General features: G+C 41.5%; 1 protein-coding gene across 1 annotated transcript in view; it reads left to right on the top strand.

Annotated features, from left to right (window-relative positions):
- Window positions 1-11,282: 11,282 nt before the first annotated feature.
- MYL3 (myosin light chain 3) overlaps window positions 11,283-25,575 on the top strand; it is a 35,802-nt gene continuing 21,509 nt past the window's right edge. The window contains exon 1 of the mRNA XM_065744857.1: window positions 11,283-11,487. Within this exon, the coding sequence (XP_065600929.1) occupies window positions 11,362-11,487 (126 nt within the window). The 5' untranslated portion in view covers window positions 11,283-11,361. The remainder of the gene's footprint in view (window positions 11,488-25,575) is intronic.

Raw genomic sequence — 25,575 nt, 5'->3', positions numbered from 1 at the left:
ACACTGATTCCAGCACAGTACTGCATTCAACGTGACACTGAGTTTCTCCAAACATTTAAGCAGAAATATTGACTGTCCTGCAGTCTAAGCTCTTGGTTGTCGCAGATATTGAGTATTTTTGTGTGTGCTAATGTAATTTTTTACGTGCCTAAAGTTTTTGCATTGTCTTCCCCAATTTCACCCTTCTTTAGCCAAAACAACAGCAATACATTCATTCTGTTTTCATAGTTCGTATTTCCTGGATCTATGTTTCACAGCAGCTTTTAAAGGAATTCCCTTTTCCTCTCTGCACACAAACAGCAAACTTACTTCTGTGCCTCAGTTGGTTTGTCTACAGGATTTGATTGGCTTGTCTACAGGATTTGATAGGCTGCCATGTGGGAAAGATGGATGTCCTACACAGCACGTGGTCTTCCTCACTTTGCAAAAAGAGAAGCTCACCCCTTACCAACCAGTAATCATCAAATGATGATTTACACAAGTGGAAGCCCCTTCCCTTCCTCCCTTCCTTTAAACCAACTTCTGAGCTAGTGTAGCAACAGGTCAGGTGGTGGTATGTTTCCTATTACTCTAGGGTCTGAGCAGCACCCATCACTTCATCTAACACATTGCAAGTGGTGGCCAGGGACTGATGTTTTGTGAAACCATGCACTTTGCAGCTGATGAACCAGGAGAGAAAATGTGGTAGATCCTGTGTTTTATGAGAGTGGGTAGAACAATGCTGTCATCAGATTGCACTTAATCTTTCCCTCTTGGCAGACCAGATGTAAGCAAGGGTGATGTGCTGATTTATTTCAGTTTGTGTAGTGCTGTTATGAATATGACAGTTCTCACTGCAATTGCCATTCAGCCTAACACAAAGGGGAAAAAAAACTCAGTGAGACTTGGAAAACTCACCTGGCAAGCCTTTCATCTGACTAGTTTATCCTTCTTATAGCATCTTTTCTGTTTGTATTTTTTTTCCTTTTCTTTTTTTTCTCCTATTCTATCTGAGTGATTGGGTACAGGGAAAAGTTCCCAGCATAATGACGTTGCCTAAACAAAGTACATTAAAGCTGAGAGGCACACACACAGCTGTAGGCTGCACTCTTTCTGTACAGATCTTTCTACCTCCTGGGGATAGAGAATGGGATGTAGCAGTGTCCACTTCCATGCAGTACTCTGCATTTGTTTCATTAGGTTTGCCTTGCACAGTTAGGTAAATCTCAGACAGTCATCATTACTTACTATTTTCTAGTTATCCAGAAGAATGGCAAACATTCCTCTTCCATTCCTTCTGTGCCAGGAATTTCAGGAGTATTGCTTCTATTCAGTTCCCCTGTCAGAAAAAAAAGTATACATCCCTCTAGCAAATGAGCAGCGAGATTGACAAACAGATATCAAATTATTTCTTGAAATGACAGTATTATTAATGCTTTCATATTTACTATATTGTCAATATGATTATGTTTGTGTGATTTGCACAAATTCATGTATATGTATGTTCACAAGTGCAAATGCTTCCTTGACATTTTGGATTTTGGAAATACTTTAAAACAATCAAGTTGATCTCTAGCTTATCAATGACAACAAATACAAATCACAATCATTCTTTCCAGGAACCATCCTGTTATGTTTTAAGCACTGGAATAGGCACCCCAGGGAGCTGGTTGAGTTGCCATCTCTGAGTGTCTTAAAAACTGCCTGGATGTGGTGCTCAGTGCTCACTTAGCAGTGAGTTGTTAGAGTAGTATGGTTAGGTTGTGGTTGGACTTGATGATCTTGAAGGTCTTTTCCAACCTGAACAATTCTATGATTCTATGTTATGTCCTTGCACTACGTTGTAAATCTGAGATGTGACTGGTTTGGCTACTGGGAATCCAACGTCTTATCCCATGAGCTGGAGTCTAAGGCTCGATTGAGTGTTCAATCTTGGCATACACATCTCTTTGGAATCTTTGAAAGGGATACCCAACATATCTTCAACTACTTGCAGGTGTTATCCACTGATTTGAAAAATGGCATTTACTGGGGCAGAAGGCATAGTTTGTCTTTGTGCTGGATGCAGGATTTCTTATGGACAATAGGGATTAACTGGTTCTGTGATAGACTGACATCCTGTGAGTATCACAGCACAGAGAGGGACATACCTCCCTGTCCTCTTGGGGTAGTTCATGTTCAGCTTCTCCCCATGACTCCTTTTGTCCTGTACATCACCGTCTCTGAAGGAATTCTTGGAACAGAAAATCGGCAGTGTCAGGCTGATATCTGTTTTATGTCTTTTCATTTGTTTGTATGAACAATTACAGAGTTCTAGATGTTCTCTGTGGAGGTGGGCTTGTATATTTTCATTTTCATATTTTGTCTGCTTCACTAGAAACATTTTGAATAGGCTGCGTTGTAGGGGGAAGGTTTGACCATTAAACGTATCCTACACAAAAACTGCAACCCCACAGGCACCAGGCACCTCTCAGGTATCTCTTTAAACAGAAAGATAGAGGATTAAAAAATTTAAGGCCACAACACCAATTATTTTTCTGACACGCCTTCTAATAACGCGATCACAGAATGCTTGAAACATTCAATCTATCTATATTTGTCTTCCCTCTATGAAGTGGTCTCATTTTGGTTTCTTAGGCAAAGTCAGATGGAATAACTTGTCAGGCATGTGGTAGGTCAACATACTCAAGTCACTTTGTACAAATGTAAGAGGATTATGGGGAAGAGGGAAAAGAGTCTTCTGGATGTACTCCCCATCTACAAGGACATTCATTAGTAGACCTCCTCTGTGATCAGCAGAGAACAGAGTCAAAGGAAAAATCTTCAGTCTGAACACTTCAGAGATCATTGATATCTGCTGGTCTACCCAGTAAAAAATACATATCAAGTAGAGCTGATTCATGATAGAGCTTTCCAGATCTCCAAATCTCTGACTCTCCTATCTCATATGGTATTCAGTGTCTTTTACTTGTGTATTAGCTGGTCAACCATAGAGCTCATGCAGACTTTAATCATTAGATATTTGTACAGATTGTATTCTCTTTTCTTCATTTCATTAAAAAAACCAACAACAACAAAAGAATTAGGAAGGAAAGGGAACATGGAGAAAGGGAAAAAGGGTAATTTTTTGAAAACCAATAAAAATTCCATTAGATGTCAGGATCTATGCACAGTAGGAACCTTTATTAAAAATGTCTCAAGCTCCTTAAGAAATGTCCCAACAAAGAAGTAATAAACAAGGGGATCAGAGGACAGCTAAGGCAGAGAAAGAAACGTTGCTAGAAATACACTTGAAGGCAAATCCTGGGTATGAATGCTGAAGGGTTAGCATGGGATCATATTCTCTGTTCACAGGGTGAACTGTGCTTATGTATCACACCGATTTAACTCCACAGTTTACACATAGTTCAGCTCTTTTCACACCTTCATGGCTTCTTCAGACAAGCGATGCCCGAGGAGACTTCTCAGGATCTCAAAAGTGCAGAGCAGAGTCAGCCCTTGAGTCCTTCATCCCAGGGCATTCCGGGCATTCCTCCTCCAGTCCTCACTATGTGGCCATTGTTCCCAAGCTGTTGGTACAGATTGGGTTACAGCCCTTCCTGGTGGGGGTTGAATTTCACAGTCAGGCCAGAAATTCCAGGGCATGAAAAAGAAAGCAGAGTATTTTGGGAAGTGACATTAATGTTACACGTGTGACATCATAAGAAAAGACTCCCTGTTCCCTTTTGATATTCCATGCACTTAGTAAAACAAATGACAACAAAAAAAAGTATTACCACCCATGAAATTATTTACTCAACACATTGCTGTGTAAGAGAAAGAGCGTGTCCCCATCACAGAGGCTCTGTGCTTTCTGCAGCCATTGCAAGCAGCACTGAGGAGGTACATTTAAGCATGGAAACTTCCTAAGAAATGTATTTACATTCTAGTTCAGTCTCAGATGTTTGCCTGTGGTCACATAATCTATCCTTCCACTAAAATAAATGCATAGAATAACTTTCCCTCTTTCACTCCCATCTGGTGCTGGTATACTCTGAATTTTTATTTTTTTATTTATTTTACATAATATTTCTACATAATTTCATTCTCTATATTGGTAACTAGAAATCTGGGACTGTGGTTTCTGCTGGGGCCTCAAGACCTGTGACTCAAATAAAAAATCACAGATCCTGTGACTCAAATTATAACCAAAAATGACTATAAGGCGTAAAATATTTTAATCTTCGTTGCAAAAGTTTCCTTTTTGGTTATGGTCCAGAATCTAAGCTACTCTTGTAATAATAATAATAGAAAAAGATACTGGAAAATGAGTGGTAGGGTCTGATCATGAGTCTTTATGGTTCCTTTGAAGTTGACAGTTCTCATTTCTAAGCAGAGTTTGGCCTATGGGAAATAAAAATGAGATAAGCTGAGTACATCTATTTTTGGTGTTGTACAGAAAGTTCCTGCAGGGACCTGGCTTGCTGAAGGCTCTTTCCTGTGATGTGGGATTTCCGTCTTCATCTCATCTCACCAAGAGATAACAAAAGCTCAGAGCTTCTCGAAGTTGTACTTAATTGCTGTAGTTATGTACATCCAGAAAACTTCCTTTGATTAAGTCTGTGCATGAGTATTGATAATGACTGGGGTCAATTCATGTGTATCATTGGTGGAGTCACTCTGAGAGCATTGGTACAGAGCTGTGGGGATCTCAGACCCAGTCTGGGAGCTTTGCTAATCCATGAGTTTTTGAACACACAGCAGCAAGGCAGATTTAGTGCAGCTTCACAGCCTGAAATACAGTTTTATTTGGCTGGGGCTCATTTTGTGTAACTAGACATCCTGATTAGTCTGTAAAGTTTCTTCTCTAACAGGTGGAGAAACAGAGGATGCAAAGAGCCTTTGAAGAGTTATAGGATAAATGTGCAAAATGTATGTGGACTTGCTATTATATCCTTTTCCACTGTGGACTTCCTATTATATCCTATAGACAAACCTAACTGAAAGTAATAACAAAGAGTATGTATTTAGAGGGTAAGGAGAAAGGAGGGAAGGGTCACTTGTAGACACAGTGTGGAAGCAAGCTTGGTTTTCATGGTAAAGTACCATCATTTTGTGTCTTCCTACAGTCAATTTAAGGCCATGATGAGGTTTTGTTTGTTTGTTTTGTTTTATTTAATGAGCTTCAATGAGTCTTAATTACTCGAGGTGGGCAGCAGAGGCCACTGATCAGAAATGATTTGCCATAGTGGTTTTTCTGCTGTAGGACAAAAAATCAGCACCTGATGATGGATCCAGATGGAGATGCTCCACATCTTGTCATGAAATCTTGTCGTGAATGCTTGTCACATTCCGCTTTAAAAGGTGATAGATCTTTTTAGTTTAATTGGTAAGATTTTATGCTAAAGATTTATCAGTGTGAAGGTGCAGAGAAGAGTGAGATGTTACAGATGAAGGATAAATTATCTTCTGTGTCCAGTACAGGCTCAGAGAGGTCTCCTGAGATGTCCTTTTCTCAGACATCTAGATAAATCGCTCTTTTTTTCTCTATCCAAAACAAGACTCATTGGGGTCATTTCCCTAACACAGATCTAGGTCCATTGAATGCATTTCAAGTTTCTAAAAGCTTCGACTTAATGGTCTATGGGATGGGTTTTCAGACAGTGTCACTGAAAACAGCATAGCCTGGGAGAAAGGAAGAAATCCACCTTCGCCCATCCCTTGTATTGCAGCTGTCTCTGGTAGTGGTTTAGGAACAACTTGAAACACTCAGCTTTGCAATTTACAACAGCCACACTGCAGTACAAGAGGGGACAGTAAAGGCAGTAAAAATAGTTGCACTGCCATACGAGCTGCTGATCTCATCCAGTACCAGAAAGAGAGGGTGAAAGATCAGAAAGGAATAGAGCTAAATGCCACAGCTCTGGTGAATTCAGTCGTGTACATCTGATTTTCCTTATAACAGGTTTTGTAGAGTTGAAAACCCAAAGTAATGATGAAACAGTTGTGGTGGGTGGAATTTCTGGATAAATCAATTTCCATCCACCACTTCTGCCCTCAACATCCACTCTAGGATCTGCAAGGTCACCCTGAAAAGAATTTACTTGCCCACTAAGTAACTAGTGATCAGAAAATGGGTGGAAAAGTGCTGTAAAAATAACTAGTCTCTAAGGCTGATTGTTTTACTTCCTCCCTGAGAAGACCATCCCTGAATCTTCCTCCCTGAATCGCCCATAGCCTGTAAGTATCCAGAGTTCTCAGGATACTGATGGTCTGTTTAGTCCCTGAGACAAAGACAGAAAAACCTGTGATGGATGAAGGCTGGTGTAGGCATGTTCCCCTTAGATTCCCTTTTATGGACTGCTTTATTATTATTTTTCTTTATCGTAAGCAAACTGAAAATTGCAATATCCCTGTGAATTAAATGAAATGGGCCGTAAGAGTATGGAAATGTGGAATTTCCTCAGTTTAAACATCTGAAATCTACGCTTCCATTCTGAACTGGTGCAGCTTCCTTTGTTGATATGCATAGGGACAGACAAGTCACAAAGGACATTCACACTATTGTTTTAAAGAACAAATGTTGGAAAGGATCACAGTGAGTATTTCTTCATTCTGAAGAAGAAAAGATACTCACCTAAAAGCTAGGAATGTATTTGGTGCCAAGGTTAAACGGCCTTAATGTTTCTAAAAGAAACTGCGTGGTCTTTTGAAGAAAAGGTAACTACAGCTTAAAGAAGTGACTGATCACAATGCACACCAAATAGCTGCTAATTTGCCCTTTTAATTGACAGCTAACTTTTTTTTCCATTCATCAAACAACTGAAGGATGATGATTTTTGCAACCTTTTACAGGCTTTGCATCAGGTCCTTGCTGAAGTTATAAAGCACACAGCACTTTTGTTCTTCTCCATAACCTATGGTACTCAGATAGTCTCAAGATAATCATATTCCATTTTTCAAGGAAATCTCACAGCCCTTAAAAGAAGAAAAGCACATTCTCATTGTATTCTGTTACCAGTGCTGCTCAGTATCTTCAACATTACATAGATACTTCCATAGCTATTGTTTTTCTCCTCTCTCCTCCTCCTCTCCTTTTTTTTTTAATTTATTTTTTAAATGAACAGCAAACATGTGTTCTCCTGATCCTAAGAGTCAGAAAGTAAATGATGGTTACTGCCAGACAATCTACTATTCTGGTCCATATCCACAGCTGGTATAAATCAGCATAGTTTCCTTGAAGTCAGTGGAATTCACTGATTTATAGCAGCTGAAGAGTAGGTCCAAAGGCAGGCATCTGCTTGTCTCTCAAGCTGATGCTCCTATTGGGAACAGCAGTAATATAGGACAGATGATTCACCCGACAAGAATTGGGAGCAGTAGCAGTAATCTCAGGAAATTATCTCATTTTACCTTCATTTCCATCCTCTTCCACCTTTGTTTGCATCAGCTTCCCATTGGATTCACACCCTTTCATGGCCTACTGCATCCTTCTCTCGCCATACAGACACAACACGCTCTGCAGTGTTCTTGTCTTGTTTTATCCACTCAGGTCTTAAGGCACAAGTGGAAGATCTGTGCTGCTCTATAATCAACCAAAAAAACCTATCTTTAAAATGTCACTGCCATTTGAAACTGTCTGACTTTCTGTTTATAACTTGTTTGTTGAGTACAGATGTTGAGTAGCACATGAGCAGATGTGACTTAGAGCTTTCTTTCTTTGTCCAACAGCTGACAACACATCTGTTGTGCTGGGGACTGAAGAAGCAGAAAAATCATCTTTTGGTTGCAAATATTCTACAAACACTTTTTCTCAGTTCTCTGGGGAAGACACTCAAGCTGCGGCCATCCTACATCTCTAAGGACAGCATTCTTTATTGGGAAAAGTTGCACAATCACTTTTGGTTGGAGAGAGAACATCCTTGACGTGCTCTCACTTAAAGAGGTCTGGAGGGTTTCCATCAATAGCTGTTTTTCAAGAGAGAATTTAATGTTAAAATCAAATATTTTTATTTTTATTTTTATTTTATTTTGATTTTGGGAAAAAAAAAAAAAACCTTTATAAGATTGAAGGGAAGTTGAGAAACCAAATGTCTGAAAGCTGATACAGTTTGGCCCTAAATTGTTCAGCTCTAACATTCCAAAAGAATATTTCATGAAAATTGTTAGTTTTACTCAGGTCCTAATTTTTCCCTGGAAGAAGAGATTCACATCATCTGGACAACGTCCTCCAATTGGTTTGAGGAGGAGTGTAGCAAATCATTGCAAGACCAGAGGAATAGACTTACCAAGGAGAAGAGAATTATAAGGTGATGCGACAGAATTCACACATTAAAGTGATGGATATTTTGGCCAACATATTTCATTTTCAATTATAGTCTATATTTTTTTTCTAATTTCTAAAGTTGTTCTTTTTTTAATGTGGGAAATTTCTTGACAAGCTCTGCTCTCTTTGAAGATGATCCCAGTTCATCTCTCAAGAGAAACTTATATGCTGATGATCAAGAGAATTTTTCTAAATGCACAGCTAGCCCAGCCTCTTGTGTTGGACTGCAGGGCAACTCCAAAACTGCTTTCTGGCACTGAGATCTGCCACGAACATCTGTTGTGAGCATGACTGAAAAAGTGAAGAGTACACTCCCCTTGCTTCAAAACCTATTAATAGGAAAAATAATTTTTGCTCAAGGCTTTTTTATTTTTATTATTATTATTTTTTTATTTTTTTGCAGCTGCTAGGACTCTAGGGATCCTCATGGAAGAGATGAATGGGGGATTTAGGGCAAGATTAATTGCTTTGATTTACAGAAGTTATTGCAAAGAATTGGAGCATCTTTATTCTGCAGAATTGATCCAAGACCTCCACCCAACAGTGGCTAGCCAAGCCTGTAGGTATTTAAAACTCATAAAATTTCCATGCCTTGTCTTAGCACTGTATATTTAAACAAATATTTGCACACATATGTGCAGAAAGCACATAGATGAGGCTATTGTCTTCCATCTATGCTGCACTGTCTTGACAAGGGAAAGGAATGGCTAATGGAGAGAGAAACGCTATGGTCTGTTAGGGCATTCAGCTCATTGATAGTCCTGTTTGCAAAACAAAAGCAACAGCAAACACTGTGGGTCCAGAAGAGGACAGCTTGAATGATGAATAAAAATCCAAACTACTTAACTGGGATTTCTGAGCCTTGCCAGAAACCTCCCCTTCAAACAGAATTGACTATTTATAGTAAGGGGTCGAGGTGCTGAGGCTGTTTTGATTTTAACAGAAGTGCAAAGAATGGTTTTTTTTTGTTTGTTTTTGTTTTTCTGAGAAATGCTGAGACAGCTGTATCATGAATATATTTTCATAGAATCATAGAATTACAAATAGCATTACATCTGGTCATCCAGTCCAACCGTCCACCTACCACCAATATTTCTCCACTAAACCATGTCATTTATATAGTTTTATCATGAAACATACCAAACATACTCAGGTTATCCCTATAGGACTGTACAACTCCTTTATTTTGTGAGCTTCTTCTGAGGATCTGATCATGGTGATGTTTTCAGACACTTTTCTGGGTCTTCTTTACTATTGTTATGACAATATTCCAAGCTGCACTGCGGCCCTGCAGGTTTGAATTAGTAGAATCCAGAATTTCCTGGGTCTGTGCTGCCCTCTGCAATGTCAAGAAAGAAATCTGTAGCAGGTGAACACGGTGAAGTTCACCCCTGGTGTTTCTTCCAGAGCATGTGCTGTCTCCCAGATATTATTCAATTAAATGCAGAAAAATAAGTAGCAAAACCTTTTATGGAGCACGAAAACAATCCAGGATTTCATTTATTACTTTGCAGAAACATCTACATCTTACACAAAGTTTGCAGGGATCTCTTAGTCTGATCAGTGGGGTACCTGGACATTTTCAGCACTTTATTCTTATTTGTCATGGACAGAACATGAGCAGAATGGGAATGAGAAACAGAAGCTTCAAGGCAAACCTCTGCTCTGGGACTTGCTATTGTAGTGATGCAATTGTTGCTAATACTGTCATTGCCTCAAAACTAGAATCAGAAAGCAGGAGGTGTTCAAGAAATGTAGAGATGTGGCACTGAGGGACATGGTCAGTGGGCATGGTGGGGGTGGGCTGGGGCTAGACTTGGAGATCTCACAGGTCTTTTCCACCCTTAATGATTCTGTGATGCTTTGTACCAGGATCTGGGGGAAGCAGATCCAAGCAGATCCCTACACAGAAATGAGGAGTGCAGACAGGCAGACACTGGGGTTTCAAGCTCACTGCAATGTGAGAAAAGTTAGATTTCCAAATGGTTTGAATAGTAGATTACCAAGATGGCACAGCAACTCGGTGAAAGAAAGAGATAAATAATTCAACGGATATTTGTTTGAAACTGCAGCACAGATTCCCATTTCAAACACGTTTGCAATTTGGAAAGGAGATGTCTTATTCTGGGACTAAAAAAAGTCTATGCAGTGGGGAAATGACTGTGAAATTAATTCTATAAGCATGAACTCCTGATTAAGAAAAAATAATACAAGTAAATACAAATCTGAAAAAATGTTAACTCTGATTGGCTTTGAAGGGGTTATTTAAATCGAAGTAAGGCTGAGATTAGAAAAGCTTTGAACAGATACCCTTATCTTAGTTATTTTAATGGGAATTTGGCATTCAAGTCCTTAAAATGGTCTGGAAAATCTCAGCTGGGAGGCTGCACTTACAGACAGCCAATGCTATCCCAGAGTGTGTGTGCATGTGTGTGTGTGTGTCCTCCTGCTTGGTAGATGCACTCTGCTGTGAGCAATACACATTTTCTCCTTCCCAGGAAAAGAGCATTATGTGATCTGGGATGCAAATTCTTCCCTGCACCAGCTGTTATGATGATGTTTGACCTCCCATACCTCTCCATATCTAAATATAAGCCAGTGCTTGCCATTCAATGGGCCGTGTCTCAACAAAGACCAGGGGTGCCATCCAGCCTGAAAGAGAGACAATCTGCAGCAGGTGAGCTGGGGAGGTGTCAGCAGAGCCCTGGGAGAAACCCATCTCTGCGACCTGGGCTGTAACCCAACCTCCTCAGTGCACATATACACCCGGACTAAAAATGTTTGAGCCGTTGCCAGCCTTAGCCCTAAAACCCCCTATCTCTTTTTCCATTTAAGTGCTAATTCATAACAATGCTGTGTCCGATGGCTTTAAAATAGCTGGGCAAGTGTCTTGTCCTTTTATAGCAGTGGCCCTATTGTAAGCTCTGGCATGTGACAGGTCTGAGAGTGACACATTGTGAATTCAAGAGACTGGACAGGCATAAAGACCTGTGTGCACTGGTGACTTATCCTGCAGCAGCCACCTCTCCCACGTCTGTCTCCTCTCCTTTCCAAAGGCAGCCCACCAGCAAGGCACGATGCCTCCCAAGAAGCCCGAACCTAAGAAGGCACCTGAACCCAAGAAGGAAGAACCCAAACCAGCACCTAAACCAGCAGAGCCAGAGCCCAAAAAAGAAGTTGAATTTAACCCAGCTTCTATCAAAGTATGTATTTTTAATATGGTAGGGGGAGGAAGCAACCAGGGCTGATGGTACTTGGGTTGGTGGTCATTTTGGTGTTGACATGCTATTTGGTTTTGGGCAAAAAGTGAGCAGCAAAGATGATTGCCACAGGTATAGTTGGTGCAAATTCATTGAGGAATCTGCTGAATAGAGAAGCTAAAAGCTGAACCTTGATTGATCTAACCATGTCCAGACCTGTTGGACCCTTTTAATAACCAAAGTAGCAAATACAGCTGCTTGGAAGATTCATTGACCTTAACAGGTCATAAAGCTCCACTGTAGGGAATATTCAAGGAAGATGCCAAGGAGGATAGACCATACTCAGGACTTTCCACTGATTAGTCAGTGACCAAGGCCACTTGGAGTGGGCTTAGACCATTCAGTGGACTCATTGCTACCCTACAATGCACTGTGACATCACCACTATGGGATTCCTTAGAGTGAACCAGTGGCAATTCCTGCAGTTTTTCAGAAAAGCCCAACTGAATGGTAAAGAAACTCAGTGTTTGTGTGTGTTTTGGAAGGCAGAGAGAAACTCCATCAAAAAGAAAAGAATTCCTGAACAGTCTGCTATTTTTGTGTCTGTCCCAGTGGTCCCCCACAGGACATGAGCCTGCTCCTCCTCTCTCTCCTTAGGGTAACCTCTGCTGATCTCAGTTGGGATGTTGAGACTGCTGAAGTCTTGCTCATGTGTGCTGAGACAAAAGGAATGTCAGTTCTGAAATAGGTTTTGAGAAAATGTGTGCCACTGGTCCTGTCTGTGGGAATCAGTCTCTGAGCTACCTGAATAACATCATTATTTTCCTCGTAGTATACCACTCCTTTGATGAGGTACTACCAACATTCGGGAAATGCTACAGGTTAAGAATCTGTGAAGTAGGGAATTCCAGTGAAATGAAGCTGGAGCTGTGTTTTCCACTCAGGTGCTTTTAACCACGATGATGGTCTTTTTAGGGTCACTATTTTTGTAAAAGAAATTTCCCACACAAAGAATGATGAAAAAAAAAATGTATTCCCTCACAAATAATCATGAAACAGACTTTCAAGAAGTGGCATCATTGATATGTAGAAATGAAATAAGCAAAGACAATTCTGAAAATAATCAGTTTTCTCTTGTTTCTTTCAACCCACACATATTCATAGGGAATATCTCCATGAATCCCTGCACCCATGTTTGGGAATAACTTTCCTATATTCTTTGCACAGTAGATACTGTACAATATCTAGACACTACAGGGCATGGAAAGATGTTTTTTTGAAAAGTATTGTACTTCAAGTTGGACAAAAGAGGAAAAGCTCTGCATCATCTCACAGGTTTATGTCTTGTGCCAGGTGATGACTGCATAAAAATGAGAATTATGGTGTTAATTAGTTTAAAGCAACCAAATTAATTCCTGTTTCCTGCAAAAACAATTTGGTAACTAACATGGGAGACTTAGTGATCACCCGTGCTTATGGTGAGCCAGGAAAGACAAGCCAGCACTTAATAATGACAGAGAAAACAAAGCACAGCTCCAATGCCATCCATGGACCAGCTCAGGGCTGAAGTGAGGGATGAATATCTCTGGGACCCCACTGTGGGTCTCTTCACTGCTGAGGAACCCACAGAAGGTCTGATGGGTGGCTTATAAACTGTGGGCTGCTGTGATTTTGCTGTCTCCTGTAGCTGGGAACTCTAACCAACGGTTTTCTGCCTTGAAACATAAAGACCTTGCAAATCTTTCAGTTTAAATACTGGTAGAAAAACAAAACAAACAAATAAAAAAATAAACAGCCTACATCAAGACAAATTCTCACTCTAAGGAATTCAGTTTCAGGCAATGTTAAGAGTCATGGTAGCAGTGCTGTGAGCAGGACTTTGCTGTGACCTTGGGCAAGCAGTCCATGGAGGTATCCATATCTCTGTTGCTGCCTCTGTACTTAACATTCCTGCATTGTGGAGGGAGGAGGGGGAAACTGTGATAACTTCTCTTAGAGTGCTTTCATACCTTCACTTGAGAGACCATGACATATTATGGTAATGTACAGCTGGGATACTATGACATTGTGGTATGAAGGGCACCTAAGTCTAGTAGAAAGTTGAGCTGCAATAATAATAATAATAATAATAATAAATAGTGTTGCTCAAAGAAACAGACATGTATCTCTGTAGTCACAATAACTGAAAAGTCGTCAAACATGTTTTCAGCCAAGTAGGATTTGAAATTGATTCATGTCTGCATTTTTTTCAAACTACTCATCCTATACGCTTACCCATCCAGATTATTATTTCTCCCTTTGGTGCAATTTGAAGTTATGAACTCTTCTAATGGTTTTTGAAGTACTAAAAAACATGTACTGAGTTTCTAAAAAAAAAAAAAAAAGAGTAAATCCCCTGGTAATATCTCTCAGTCTTTGTGGAGAGGATCCCATTATCTACTATATGTGAAATAGGGAAAGCATTGGCAGATAAACTATTTGGGTCTAGGGTAGTTTGTTTCTCCAAAGCCATAGCAATGGAGATGACGTTCTCTAGAGAATTTTTCCTGTGAATTTTTCAATTAAGTGTTTATAATCACTTTTTTTTTTTTTTAAAGTTAAAATTGAAGCTGTTCGCACGCAAGGGCTGGGTCTGGCAAATATACTGCTTCCTGTTCCATAAACCTAGCTCTGGTGGAGCTCAGGCCATCTGGTGTAGATCAGAATACCTCCCCAGATCATCGTACAACATTTGAAAAAACGCTTTAATGAGTTCTGAAATTCTCCAAATGTCCCAGTTCTGCCTTCCAGGGTGAAAATGTTTCTTCCTTTTTTTTCTTATGCTTCATGCAGAAGATAATCGATAGCCAAAAGAGCCAAACTTGTATCAAAACAAAGTGTTGAAAATGATCAAAACGTGTGTTTTAATTGGAGCATCTCAAATTATCAATATCCGTTATTGAAAATTCATTGTGCAATTTTATTTCTGGAATTTGTTTTCACAGAGTAAACTGTCTCAAAACTACAATGTTTCTGTTGAAGGAAAAAATAATTCTTATTACTTCTTTTCTGTTACAATACACGGCCATGATAACAGTCCATCAACATGATTTTGCAACCCAGAATCATAGAAGTTTTCAGGGCCTGAACTGGGATCTCAGTCAGCCTAAATGTGAGTTACATCCTTTTAAGTACATAGAAATATTCCAGAGTTTTATTGTGAAGACTTTAACATATACTTATATGGCCCTATAGGATCTGACCTCAAAATTGAAGTTTATGAAGTAGATTGTGTGCAATTTAATAATGCTTGAAAGTCAGAGAAAAGTTTTATTTGGTTGGATGGTTGGTTGGCTGTTTGGTTTTAACTTTTTGTACTTCTTTCATCTGGTTATTCCTCTGTAAGTGTTTGGCTGTTTATGAGGATGCTTTTTTAAGAAAGTGTTTCAGTTTCCCTAAACTTCAGTTTGGAGAACAGATTTTCCTTAGGAGATTGTGTAGCAAGAAGGTTGTTCTTTCCATGTATTCTTCATCCTCATCTGAAAGCCCTCTTTTATCAGAGGGTGGACATATTGCCAGAAATAAATATTTCTCTCCTGAAAAACAGTAAGACTGATGCAGAACAGGAGTCATCTTTTAATGACACAGAAAATGGGAATGACCATTAGAATGTGAATCGTTGACCCTAAACAGACCACATACAACCAGCAGAGAAAAACTCTCCAGAGGGTTGTTCTTTGTGTTGATGCTTGTTGTCTATATTGGGGTGGATTGAATCAGCCCATGGAGATGGCAATCCATGAAGGAGGGGATGAGGCAGATATTTAGGTGCCAACATTTCAGCTGCTAAAATTAGCTGAGGTTGACGTGTACCCAGTGTCCAAAAGATCATGCAGAGACAGCTGGTCTATGTGAGGACCTGGAAAGGACATGGCTTGCCATATACAATTATCCCTAATAATCACATTTTCTCTTGCTGGAACTGGATGTGCTTATCGTAGCAGCGTGCAGTGATATCAGTGCCTAAGGAAAAAACAGACAGAGCATCTTTTCGTGGAGCACTGTGATCTTGGAGCCTTGTGGAGCCTGTTCTTGAGAAGCCCTGCAGGCTTCTGAACATCTGCAGGGACACTCAAAAATAAAAGCTTCTTTTTCTTCAAGAAGAGATGAAAGTGCTTCCCATAAGGGAAACAGGCAGGCACATCCCATTTCAGCAATGAATGCCCTGCTAGGTGAGATTATCAGAGAACTGTTGGCTGAGAAATTTATTTTGGGCTAAAGTAACTGTAGTGACTGTATTTGAACATGGGAGAAATTTATGACTTAACGGTGGACATCAGTGTGAGAGGTGATTTGAGATGAGAGAAATTTAAAAAGCAGAAGCTACTTTGTGACTAAAGAGGATCTCATTTGTTGAGTAAATGTGTTGTATTACTGTGCATGAGGAAGGAAAAAGAAAGACTTTAAAATGTGATCTTTAAAGAAATTCAGTTCATGGGAATAAAGAATGTCTGAATGTATGAGTGATGGTGAGTATTTTATCTGGGAGCGTGATGGATACAGTGTGAGGTCTCAGGGGGGCACATTTTGGTGTTTGAAGCTCAACAGAGGGTGAATTTGTAGCTGGTGGCAGAAGCGTAGGGTACTTTGCAACATAGGCCCTTGGAAAGCATGATACAACAGGGCTTGCATAAAAAAGATGCAGCTTTTTCTGACTCATTTTTTGGTCCAGATATGATTCAAATCTCAGTATAATAATGAACACATTCCCTCTGGTGCAGAGGAAACAGAAGGGGGAAGCATTCTTTGACATCATTCATCAGTTCACTCTACCCTTGATTTACACCAGGAAAGAAGAGTAATGTCAACAGTTCATCAGATAGAATGTGGCACAAAGCTGTTCCCACCATGCTCACTGAGCATGCCCCTCCGTGCCCTATTTCCACAGCTCCTGAACAACTCCTGGGACAGTGACTCCACCACCTCCCCAGGCACCCTGTGCCAGTGCATTACCATTCACTCAGAGCAGAATTTTTTCCTAATATTCAATGTATCTGTGGGATGATTTCTACTAGACTCTGAGTAGGTGGTGTCCTGAGTCTAACTGAAGTCATCCAATTCCTAAGAACAAGTCTAATTGAGAAGAAAGACTGTCACCCTTGTAGTGCACCTGCACCACCTACAGCTTGAAATAATAAATAATGCTGTTGTTTCAGTAAGACATGGGGGAGATGCAGGTCTTTGCCCACTTTAAACCCTTTCAAGGTGTTAGAAGACCTCAGTGAGAATTTGGACAAGTCTTCCTGGAGAATGAAATGGGAACTCTTTACACGTGTATGCTGGAGTCTCCGAGATCAGACATCAAGTCCGCTGTACTTGGCCACCACATGTATTCAACCACCCAACACCCTCTCATCTTTCTCTCTCTCCAACCAGTGTTTCCCCTTGGTTTCATTTCTTACAGGTGTTACATGTTCCCATTGTCATCACCACTGTTGTTATTGGCCCACAGTGCATCTCAGTAGAAACACTTTTAGAAAGTAATTTCCCTCCTGTGCTCACGTATTTGGAAGTTTCTGAAGTGGGCAGTCACCTGCCAGGCTAAACTTAGCCCATGCTGGGCCTCTTCCACTCCCAGTGGTTTCTTCCTGTGCTTGAAAGCACAGGGAAATTCGAGCAGCAAGACTTGAAGAGGCCCCAGGCAAAAATGACTGAAAGTTTTGTAAAGACAAAAGACCCCATTGCAAACTCATGGAAGTCAGGGAGAATTTTTTACTTTTGAGTTTTTATGAGATTTGCCTCTGACTCACCATTCTTGCTGTGAGCTGTATGACAATTCAGTAAGTTTATTGTGGATTATTTTAAATTTAGTGTGTTGCAAATGCCCTTTAGTGATAAAAAAATTGCCTTGATTGGGCGGAGTATCTTCAGATACAGATTGTTGAACTCTTTTCACTACACAGGAAGGTTTTAGATGCTACCTATTTTAAATACCATGCCATTTTTAGGACGGGATGAAAGGAAGATGATTTGAAAGATGAAAAAGTCCCACCTGGCTTCTGGGGAGGGTGCTTAGGCTTTTAGTGCACATGAAATATGTCTCACTTTGTTGTAGTGAAGAAAAGGAGCTCCACCCCACAATCTTCAGCTCCATAAATTCCAGTTACTATATCAAATACAAGGTCTTAGTTGACATCCACGTAAATGCAGAGATTCACTGGAGGTTTGGATTGAGTCATTAAAAATTTTCCATGACTATCTGTTAACCTCATTTCCCACTAGCTCAAGAACACTAGGGAACAAAAGTGCCCCGATGTCCTGGTGGTGGGCACAAGAGAAGAACCAGAAAAGAACAAATAAGAAAGATTTACACTCAAACTCCATATAACCAGTGTGCTCTGTACTGTGTAGTCTATACCAACAGAGGATGACTGAAAAAGGTCAAAAGTTCTTGCATGATCTATTAGAATTTAATGATAGATGGATGGATGGATGGGTGGGTGGGTGGGTGGGTGGGTGGGTGGGTGGAAGGAAGGAAGGAAGGAAGGAAGGAAGGAAGGAAGGAAGGAAGGAAGGAAGGAAGGAAGGAAGGAAGGAAGGAAGGAAGGAAGGAAGGAAGGAAGGAAGGAAGGAAGGAAGGAAGGAAGGAAGGAAGGAAGGAAGGAAGGAAGGAACTCGGAAGGAAGGAAGGAAGGAAGGAAGGAAGGAAGGAAGGAAGGAAGGAAGGAAGGAAGGAAGGAAGGAAGGAAGGAAGGAAGGAAGGAAGGAAGGAAGGAAGGAAGGAAGGAAGGAAGGAACTCGGAAGGAAGGAAGGAAGGAAGGGAGGAAGGGAGGAAGGGAGGAAGGGAGGAAGGGAGGAAGGGAGGAAGGAAGGAAGGAAGGAAGGAACTCGGAAGGAAGGAACTCGGAAGGAAGGAAGGAAGGAAGGAACTCGGAAGGAAGGAAGGAAGGAAGGAAGGAAGGAAGGAAGGAAGGAAGGAAGGAAGGAAGGAAGGAAGGAAGGAAGGAAGGAAGGAAGGAAGGAAGGAAGGAAGGGAAAGGGAAAGGGAAAGGGAAAGGGAAAGGGAAAGGGAAAGGGAAAGGGAAAGGGAAAGGGAAAGGGAAAGGGAAAGGGAAAGGGAAAGGGAAAGGGAAAGGGAAAGGGAAAGGGAAAGGGAAAGGGAAAGGGAAAGGGAAAGGGAAAGGGAAAGGGAAAGGGAAAGGGAAAGGGAAAGGGAAAGGGAAAGGGAAAGGGAAAGGGAAAGGGAAAGGGAAAGGGAAAGGGAAAGGGAAAGGGAAAGGGAAAGGGAAAGGGAAAGGGAAAGGGAAAGGGAAAGGGAAAGGGAAAGGGAAAGGGAAAGGGAAAGGGAAAGGGAAAGGGAAAGGGAAAGGGAAAGGGAAAGGGAAAGGGAAAGGGAAAGGGAAAGGGAAAGGGAAAGGGAAAGGGAAAAAAAGGAAAAGGAAAAGGAAAAGGAAAAGGAAAAGGAAAAAAAAGGAAAAGGAAAAGGAAAAGGAAAAGGAAAAGGAAAAAAGGGAAAATAAAATAGCAAAGTCACTTCCATGTTTTAGTCACCTACAGTTTAAATATATGAGACTCAGCAAGTATTTTCTGGCTCCCACTGAAGATAAACAAGCACTTCCAAACGTAGATTCATTTCAGCCTAAGATGAGAGTCTTAGGTGGATCAAATAAGGTGGTGGTAGAGAAGAGAGCCCATTGAATTGTTTTGACCATTGAGCCAAGGTCCAGTGGCAACTGAAGAGTCCTTCCAGCTCAATTTCATGCTCCAGCTTAGGAGAACTGCAAAATATTTAGCACGCCCCAATAGAACACTGCCAGAACTGAGCTGTACCTGGATGCAAGCCAGTAAAACTGTGTGGTGTATATAACACCATATGGCTTAAAAGCTATGAGTTTCTACTAGTTTGGGGACTTTCCCATGATATGGGTCTTGGCTGCTGAATGTTAGTGCCCATGGCACTAGTCTAGAAGAAATGTTGGACCTACTCCAAATTCTTGTCTCTGGACTGCCTGTGAAAGAGAACAGATCCTCAGGACCTCAAATTTGAGCTATTTTTATCATGTCAGAAAGAAAATCCCATATCCTTCCCAATCACCATCCTCCTGAAACTGTGGGAAATCAAACCTCAGTGCCCAATGGTCTTTCCTAGGAAAGATCTGAGCTGAGGATTGCAGCTTATGTTGGGCCACAATTCCTTCAAGTGGGAACTGGAATGCAATCATCCTCCTGGAACAGTCACTCTGCAAATCTGGGACATCTGAGGCCCATGGCATAGCACTTACCTTAATAAATGCTGCTTTCTCCCACTCTATCTAGACCTGCTGTGTTCAGGGAGGCTCAGAGGTGTGACACTGCACATTGTACATGTGATTGTATGCAGGGAGATGAAGCCCAACCAGAGGATGTTGCCAAGGCTGTCAGCACAGTCTTTATTCCCTTTCCTAAACTTCTTCTGCTGTTGGGGTCTGTTGGATGCAGCTTCCAAAGGTCTTTTCACAAGAGTTGATGACTGAGGCATCCTGCCTTAGTGTTGTATGTCAGGGAAATTTTCTTCTCAGAAAGAGTGGCAATGCTTTGGCACAGGCTGCCCAAGATCGTGGTGGAGTCACCATCCCTGGAGGTGTTCAAAGAATGTGGAGATGTGGCACTGAGGTGCATGGTCAGTGGGCATGGCGGGGCTGGGTTGGGTTTGGACTTGGTGACGTGAGAGGTCTTTTTCAATCTTAATGATTCTATAATTCTATAAAACCTACTTATAATGTTCGTATTTATAATGTCCCATTAGCAAATTGCTTCAGCATTCCTGGATAGACCCCAGCAGTAAGCATAGCTGAAATGTCATGCTGCCATAGCACACTTCTAAAGGCAGCTCTACTTTATTTATCACAGTCTGTGTCACTCTGGAGGCATGGGATATTCTCAGCCAGGCTGGCTGCTGCAGGACAGTTTTTAATAGCAGAAAGAACACCTTTCTCCCTCCCGTCCTTCCCTTCGAAGCAGCTGGTCTGGGCTGACATGAATTTGGCAGTTTGTTCTGCAGAAGTGCATCAGTGCCTGAAAGAGTAAAGGGTATTTCAAGGTTAGGAAACAACTTATGGCCTTGACCTGGTAAAATGTGACACTGGATGTGGGGTGTGGGATGACTCCAGTTGCTGGGACTGGGAGCACATTTCCAAAGGGGATATGTAGGCGAGGATGCAGGAGTGTGCAATGTCATGTTGTGATGGGGAAACAAAGAGAAGAGAATGAGATCAGGTGGAGAAAGAGACCAACAAGTGCAGAGCGAAAGAGGTTTTGAGGAGAAAGACTTGGCTGGCCTTCTTGTTTTTCTACTGACCCGTGTGATGGGTTGATGACTGGGTGATGGATTGATAGTTGGATGATGGGTTGATGGTAAGACCAGATGATCTTAGTGGTGTTTTCCAATACTAATGATTTTGTGATTCTATGACCATAGTTTTCTCATCCAATATCTGGTTTTGACGACTGCAAAAAGGAGACCTTCCCCACCAGCTGCTACCACAGTGTTGTCTTGAGCTAGAATGGGGTAGAAATAGAAAGGTGTTGAGCAAGCATGCATTCAAACACAGCAAAAGGGATTCTTTGTAGTATATTCCACTGATTCTCAGGGCCAAAACCAAACAGCTCTGGAAATTGAAAGCGCTTTCCAGATGGATTTTCTGGGCCAGCAAAAGTCTGGCTATCTCTGTGTATCTGTCTTGTTTTCGGAGCTGGGCAATGTTTCTCATAAAAATGCTTTTTGAGGAGATTTGGCAAGTGCAGCTTGGTGGCACCGGAGTGTTTTGCAAACACATACAGATTTTTGCAAAGGGTTTTCAAAAAATCTGAAAAGGGTAATGAAAATTACCAGTCTCAGCTTCTGAAGCAGCTACTAATTTCGGAGAGTTCTCTCATTCTTCTATATATATTAAAAAAAAAAAATACCCAGGGATCTTTAATGGTTGAAATTACTACAGTTCGAGCAAAAATGGGAACATTTTAACCAATCTGGGATAATCTTTCTCCTCCATTTCCAACTAAAACCGTCATCAAGTAAAACACAAAACCCAAACCTGTTTTCATTCATCATGAAAGAGATTTTTTTTTTTCCCCTGAAAATCTGGAAATTGCTCAGTGGCACCCTAAAATACATAGTAGCGTGATTAAAAAAGTATGTATATATTTTTTATTCTGTTTGGTTTCTTCTTCCAAGTCTTTGTTGTGAAGCTGCCAAGCAATAAATTCTCTGCAATGTCTGATGACTGTGGCATGGGGATGTACAAAGTCCAACATGTAAACAGCTCAGCCTGGGCTGAGGGATGTCCAGATGAAAACATGTCAAATTTCATATGCTGTTATTTTTTTATTATTATTCTTTTTAGTTTTTGCAATATTTGGAATAACTCAGAGCTGCAGCACGGCTGAATCTTCAGACTGAGTGGCAAAATATGCAGCTTTCACAGCTTGTGTATAGATTGCTGAGAGCCAGGAATGCAGGTAGATTTTCTGCACGTGGCTTTACTTGGTCACTCATGGAAAGAAGATCTTTGTAAAGAGTCTTAAATTTAAAGTCAAATTTTGAGCAAGCGTGCACAGAGATTGTTTTTCCCACCTCACTCTGCATTTTCCCTTGTGCCCCTGCATGCTTAGCTTTTTTTAATTAATTTATTTTTTGTCTGCCCCCCATCTCTGCATTATTTCCCATTCTGTTTTTTGCTTCTGTGCAAGGCATGGAGGCGGCCCTCAGGACTGTGCAAAGCAGAACACTGGTTGGGAAGGATTAGCACTGACCTCAGCAGGGTGGTTGGGATGCAGCTATTATTTTTTGGGTTTGTTTTCTCTCTGCTTTCGTTATCTCAGACCATCTAGGACACGAGGGTTGTTGATTTCTGCTTTGCCACCGAACAAACTTTGCAGCTTCTCGAAAAGATGGGTTGAGAGAATAATAAATAAGCCCTTTTTTGGACAGTTTCTGGGTTTTTCAAGCATCTCTGCAGCAGGTCCTGACCTAGAAAGCCCTCATGGCAACACATCCTGCCACAGAAATTTATCATCTGAGATCTCAGCCAGTTTGCTTGCCTGGTTCTCCAGCACACAGTGTGGATGAGACCTGTGTGGGCTTGTTTGGATGTCTACAGCTGTTCAGACCTCGTGCTACAGACATGTTTGCCTGTGTTGGGAACAGAGTGATGGCCACCTGACCCTGCAGCCCGATCACTGTCCCTCCTGACTGTGCCTCCTGGCCTTCCCTTCTGCTCTCTGCTCCTTTTCCTCTCCAGTCTGCCCCTGGATGTGTTATTAACATCACGGTCTGGATAAGGAGCAGCTCTGTAATAAGATCTGCATTTCTCGCATAGCTGCTAAACCTCAATCAATGTGGTTTTAATCGCCATTTGTGTAATGTGTAATAACTATTAAATTTAAATTAAATGCACAGCTCAGAGTATGCAGAAGGCCCTGGCCAAAGTGCTAACTTTTCCCAAGTTGCTGAAAAGCTGGGCTGTAGAGAGAAATTATTTCTTTCTCTTGTAAACTAGTTAAATCCTGACTTGGAGGAGGGAGAGAAATGTTGAGAGAGGCAGGAAGGAGAGTAGTTCCTAAAAGAAACAGGAGCTTTGGGTTAGGAACTTTGGAAAGATGTTAGCATTAGGAAGACACGTCTGGGTGGACTTTGCCCTGGTGCTGAGGGGATGGAAACATCATTAGCGTGTGTTCTGTGCTGGGAGTGAAGCCACACATGTCATGAGCTGGGCTGGGGACGTGACTAAGTGCTGGGGTGACAATTTGCTGCTTTGCTCTTGGTCACACACCCCATCCCTTCCCAGGGGCAGGCGGGGACCACACCACTCCCAAAATCTCACCAAGTCCCTGTTATGCTGGCCAAGGGCAGTGCATCTCCAGAGGTGCTTACAGATGAGCCGCAGCCATACACACCGTGATGTGTGTGGCTGAAATGCAGATTCCCAAATAAAAGAGCCCTTTGGCTTTGCTGTGTAAGTTGCAATGGTGACTCTGGGAGCAGTCATTTTGGGTGAAGAGCTTGCAAGGTCCATCAAGAAAACATAGACAGTGATAATTAAAGCTCCAAGCTAGACTTTTGTGAAGGGTTTGAAAGTATTAGAAGAGTGAAGCTGATATAAATACCTAAGAGCTACAACAGAGCAGTTCCCCACGGCAGTGGAATAAGTCAGAGTGAATACACAGAGGAGGCTCCAGTTGGATACTCAGAAAAAATATCTTCTCAGAAATAGTGGTGATGCAGAGGCACAGGCTGCCCAGGGAGGTGGCAGGGTCACTGTCCCTGGAGGTGTTACAGATCTGTGGAGATGTGGCAGAGAGGGACATGGTCAGTGGGCACAGTGGGGTGGATTGGATTTGGACATGGTGACCTTAGTGGTCTTTTCCAACTTTAATGATTCTGTGATTCTACGACATACTGATTTTCAGGCAGAGGCATGTGTTGGGTACCTGATCTGGACTGGACTGAAGTGGGGGAACCACTTCACCCCTTTGCACCAAGATCAGAAGAATGAGAAATGCTATTTCTCCACGCATGGGGCTTCAGCCTGAGAGTCCTGCCAGCACACTGCACACATCCTGGCAGATTGGGTCCCAAAGCATTCCACCCCCTCCTAAAGCTGTAGGGGTTCTGAATGGCTTCAAACTATGGAGCTTTTTGGTGTAAGACTCATAGTAAAGCTCCTCCACATCCTTCCTCTTTCCTTCCCCAGCCCATGGATTAACTTGTTTTCTTAAATGAAGTTATATGGTTTCCAAGTGGCAAAAGAATTGGTTAATGCTCAGGTATTAATAAAAACAGGAATAACAAAGCAATTTCAAAGCATATTTCCTTACAATATTTCATTATGTATCAATAGGTATAAAATTATCATATACTTGCAGGGAAAGGACGTGGAAAGAAACATGGGAAGGAAAATGGATGTAATATTAGCAGAGGGGTGATGCCAATATAATCTCCAGATTTTTTTTCCCTTCTAAGATAATTTCCCTCCTGAATTTAATTCCAAATCTTACTATATGCATTCATCCTATATGGCATTGTTCCTTCCCTCATCCTATCTCAAGTCTGAATCCTAAAGAAGCAGACAAGGAGAAGAGAGACTCAACTAAATTTAAAATGAAAGCATCGTGCTGTGCTGAGGGTGTGCGGTCAGCTTCTAGCCCAGCTCCCTTTGATGAGATAGCTGCTTCCCAGAACCTCTGCCATAGCTGGGAATGGGACTTTATTGCCACTAATAACAGGGTTTGGGAGAGCTTTAGAGGCTTTTGCCTGTGAATGCTGTTCCCACTTTGGACTGACTCCCAGTGGGGTCAACCAGCATAGTCCTCTCCAGCCAGCCATACCCTCCACACTGATTTATCCCAAATCAGTACCTAGCTTCTACTTTGTGAAAGATTTGTGTTGGCTTCCACCAGCTGAGAGCCTGAGCTTGCTCTTTTTAAGCTCAGTTGAAACAGAATTTGCCAAGGGAGATCCTTGCCTCTGCATTTAAAAGAATGAGTTCAGAGTTACGGTGGCCCCTTAGAAATGATAAAGTCCCACTTCAAGTTTCTCTGGCTGGCGTGGGGGTTAATGTGTATGTAAGGTTGTGAAAGTGAATTGTACATTCTATATGTAATATATAAAATATATAGTGTAGGTATATATATATGTACACATTAATATACTATACATGCATACGTAATGCATACACATACATATATACTACATATGTGCATAGATGTAGTTAGGGAATAATGTGTGCACGTGTGCCTGTGTATATTCAAACGTACAAACCAACATGCACATGCATGCAAACATTTAGGTGGAAGAGCCCATCTTTACACCCATACCTGCTCTTCTGAAGTTCTTTATCTGAATGCTTACACACACACCATACACACATGAGATGCTTGGTTGGACAGTTTGGGGGCCACTGCCCCTTCCCCAGAGCTGAACTCTGAAACCCACTTCAACTTTGCAAAAGCTGCTCTGCTCCAGCAAACTCGTGCATCCAAAGCCCAGAATAGAAACAGCAGCAATCCACTGATTGTGTTTTCTGGGAAGTGACAGAACATCTCCACCACTGGGCAGACACGGCTGAAAGATC

Source organism: Cyrtonyx montezumae, unplaced genomic scaffold (genome assembly GCF_038088225.1).
Source record: "Cyrtonyx montezumae isolate F1298 unplaced genomic scaffold, pur_monq_1.0 scaffold_32, whole genome shotgun sequence".
NCBI classification, from domain to species: domain Eukaryota; kingdom Metazoa; phylum Chordata; class Aves; order Galliformes; family Odontophoridae; genus Cyrtonyx; species Cyrtonyx montezumae.
The sequence above is the reverse complement of the archived record's forward strand: the minus strand, read 5'-3'. Positions and strand labels throughout refer to the sequence as shown.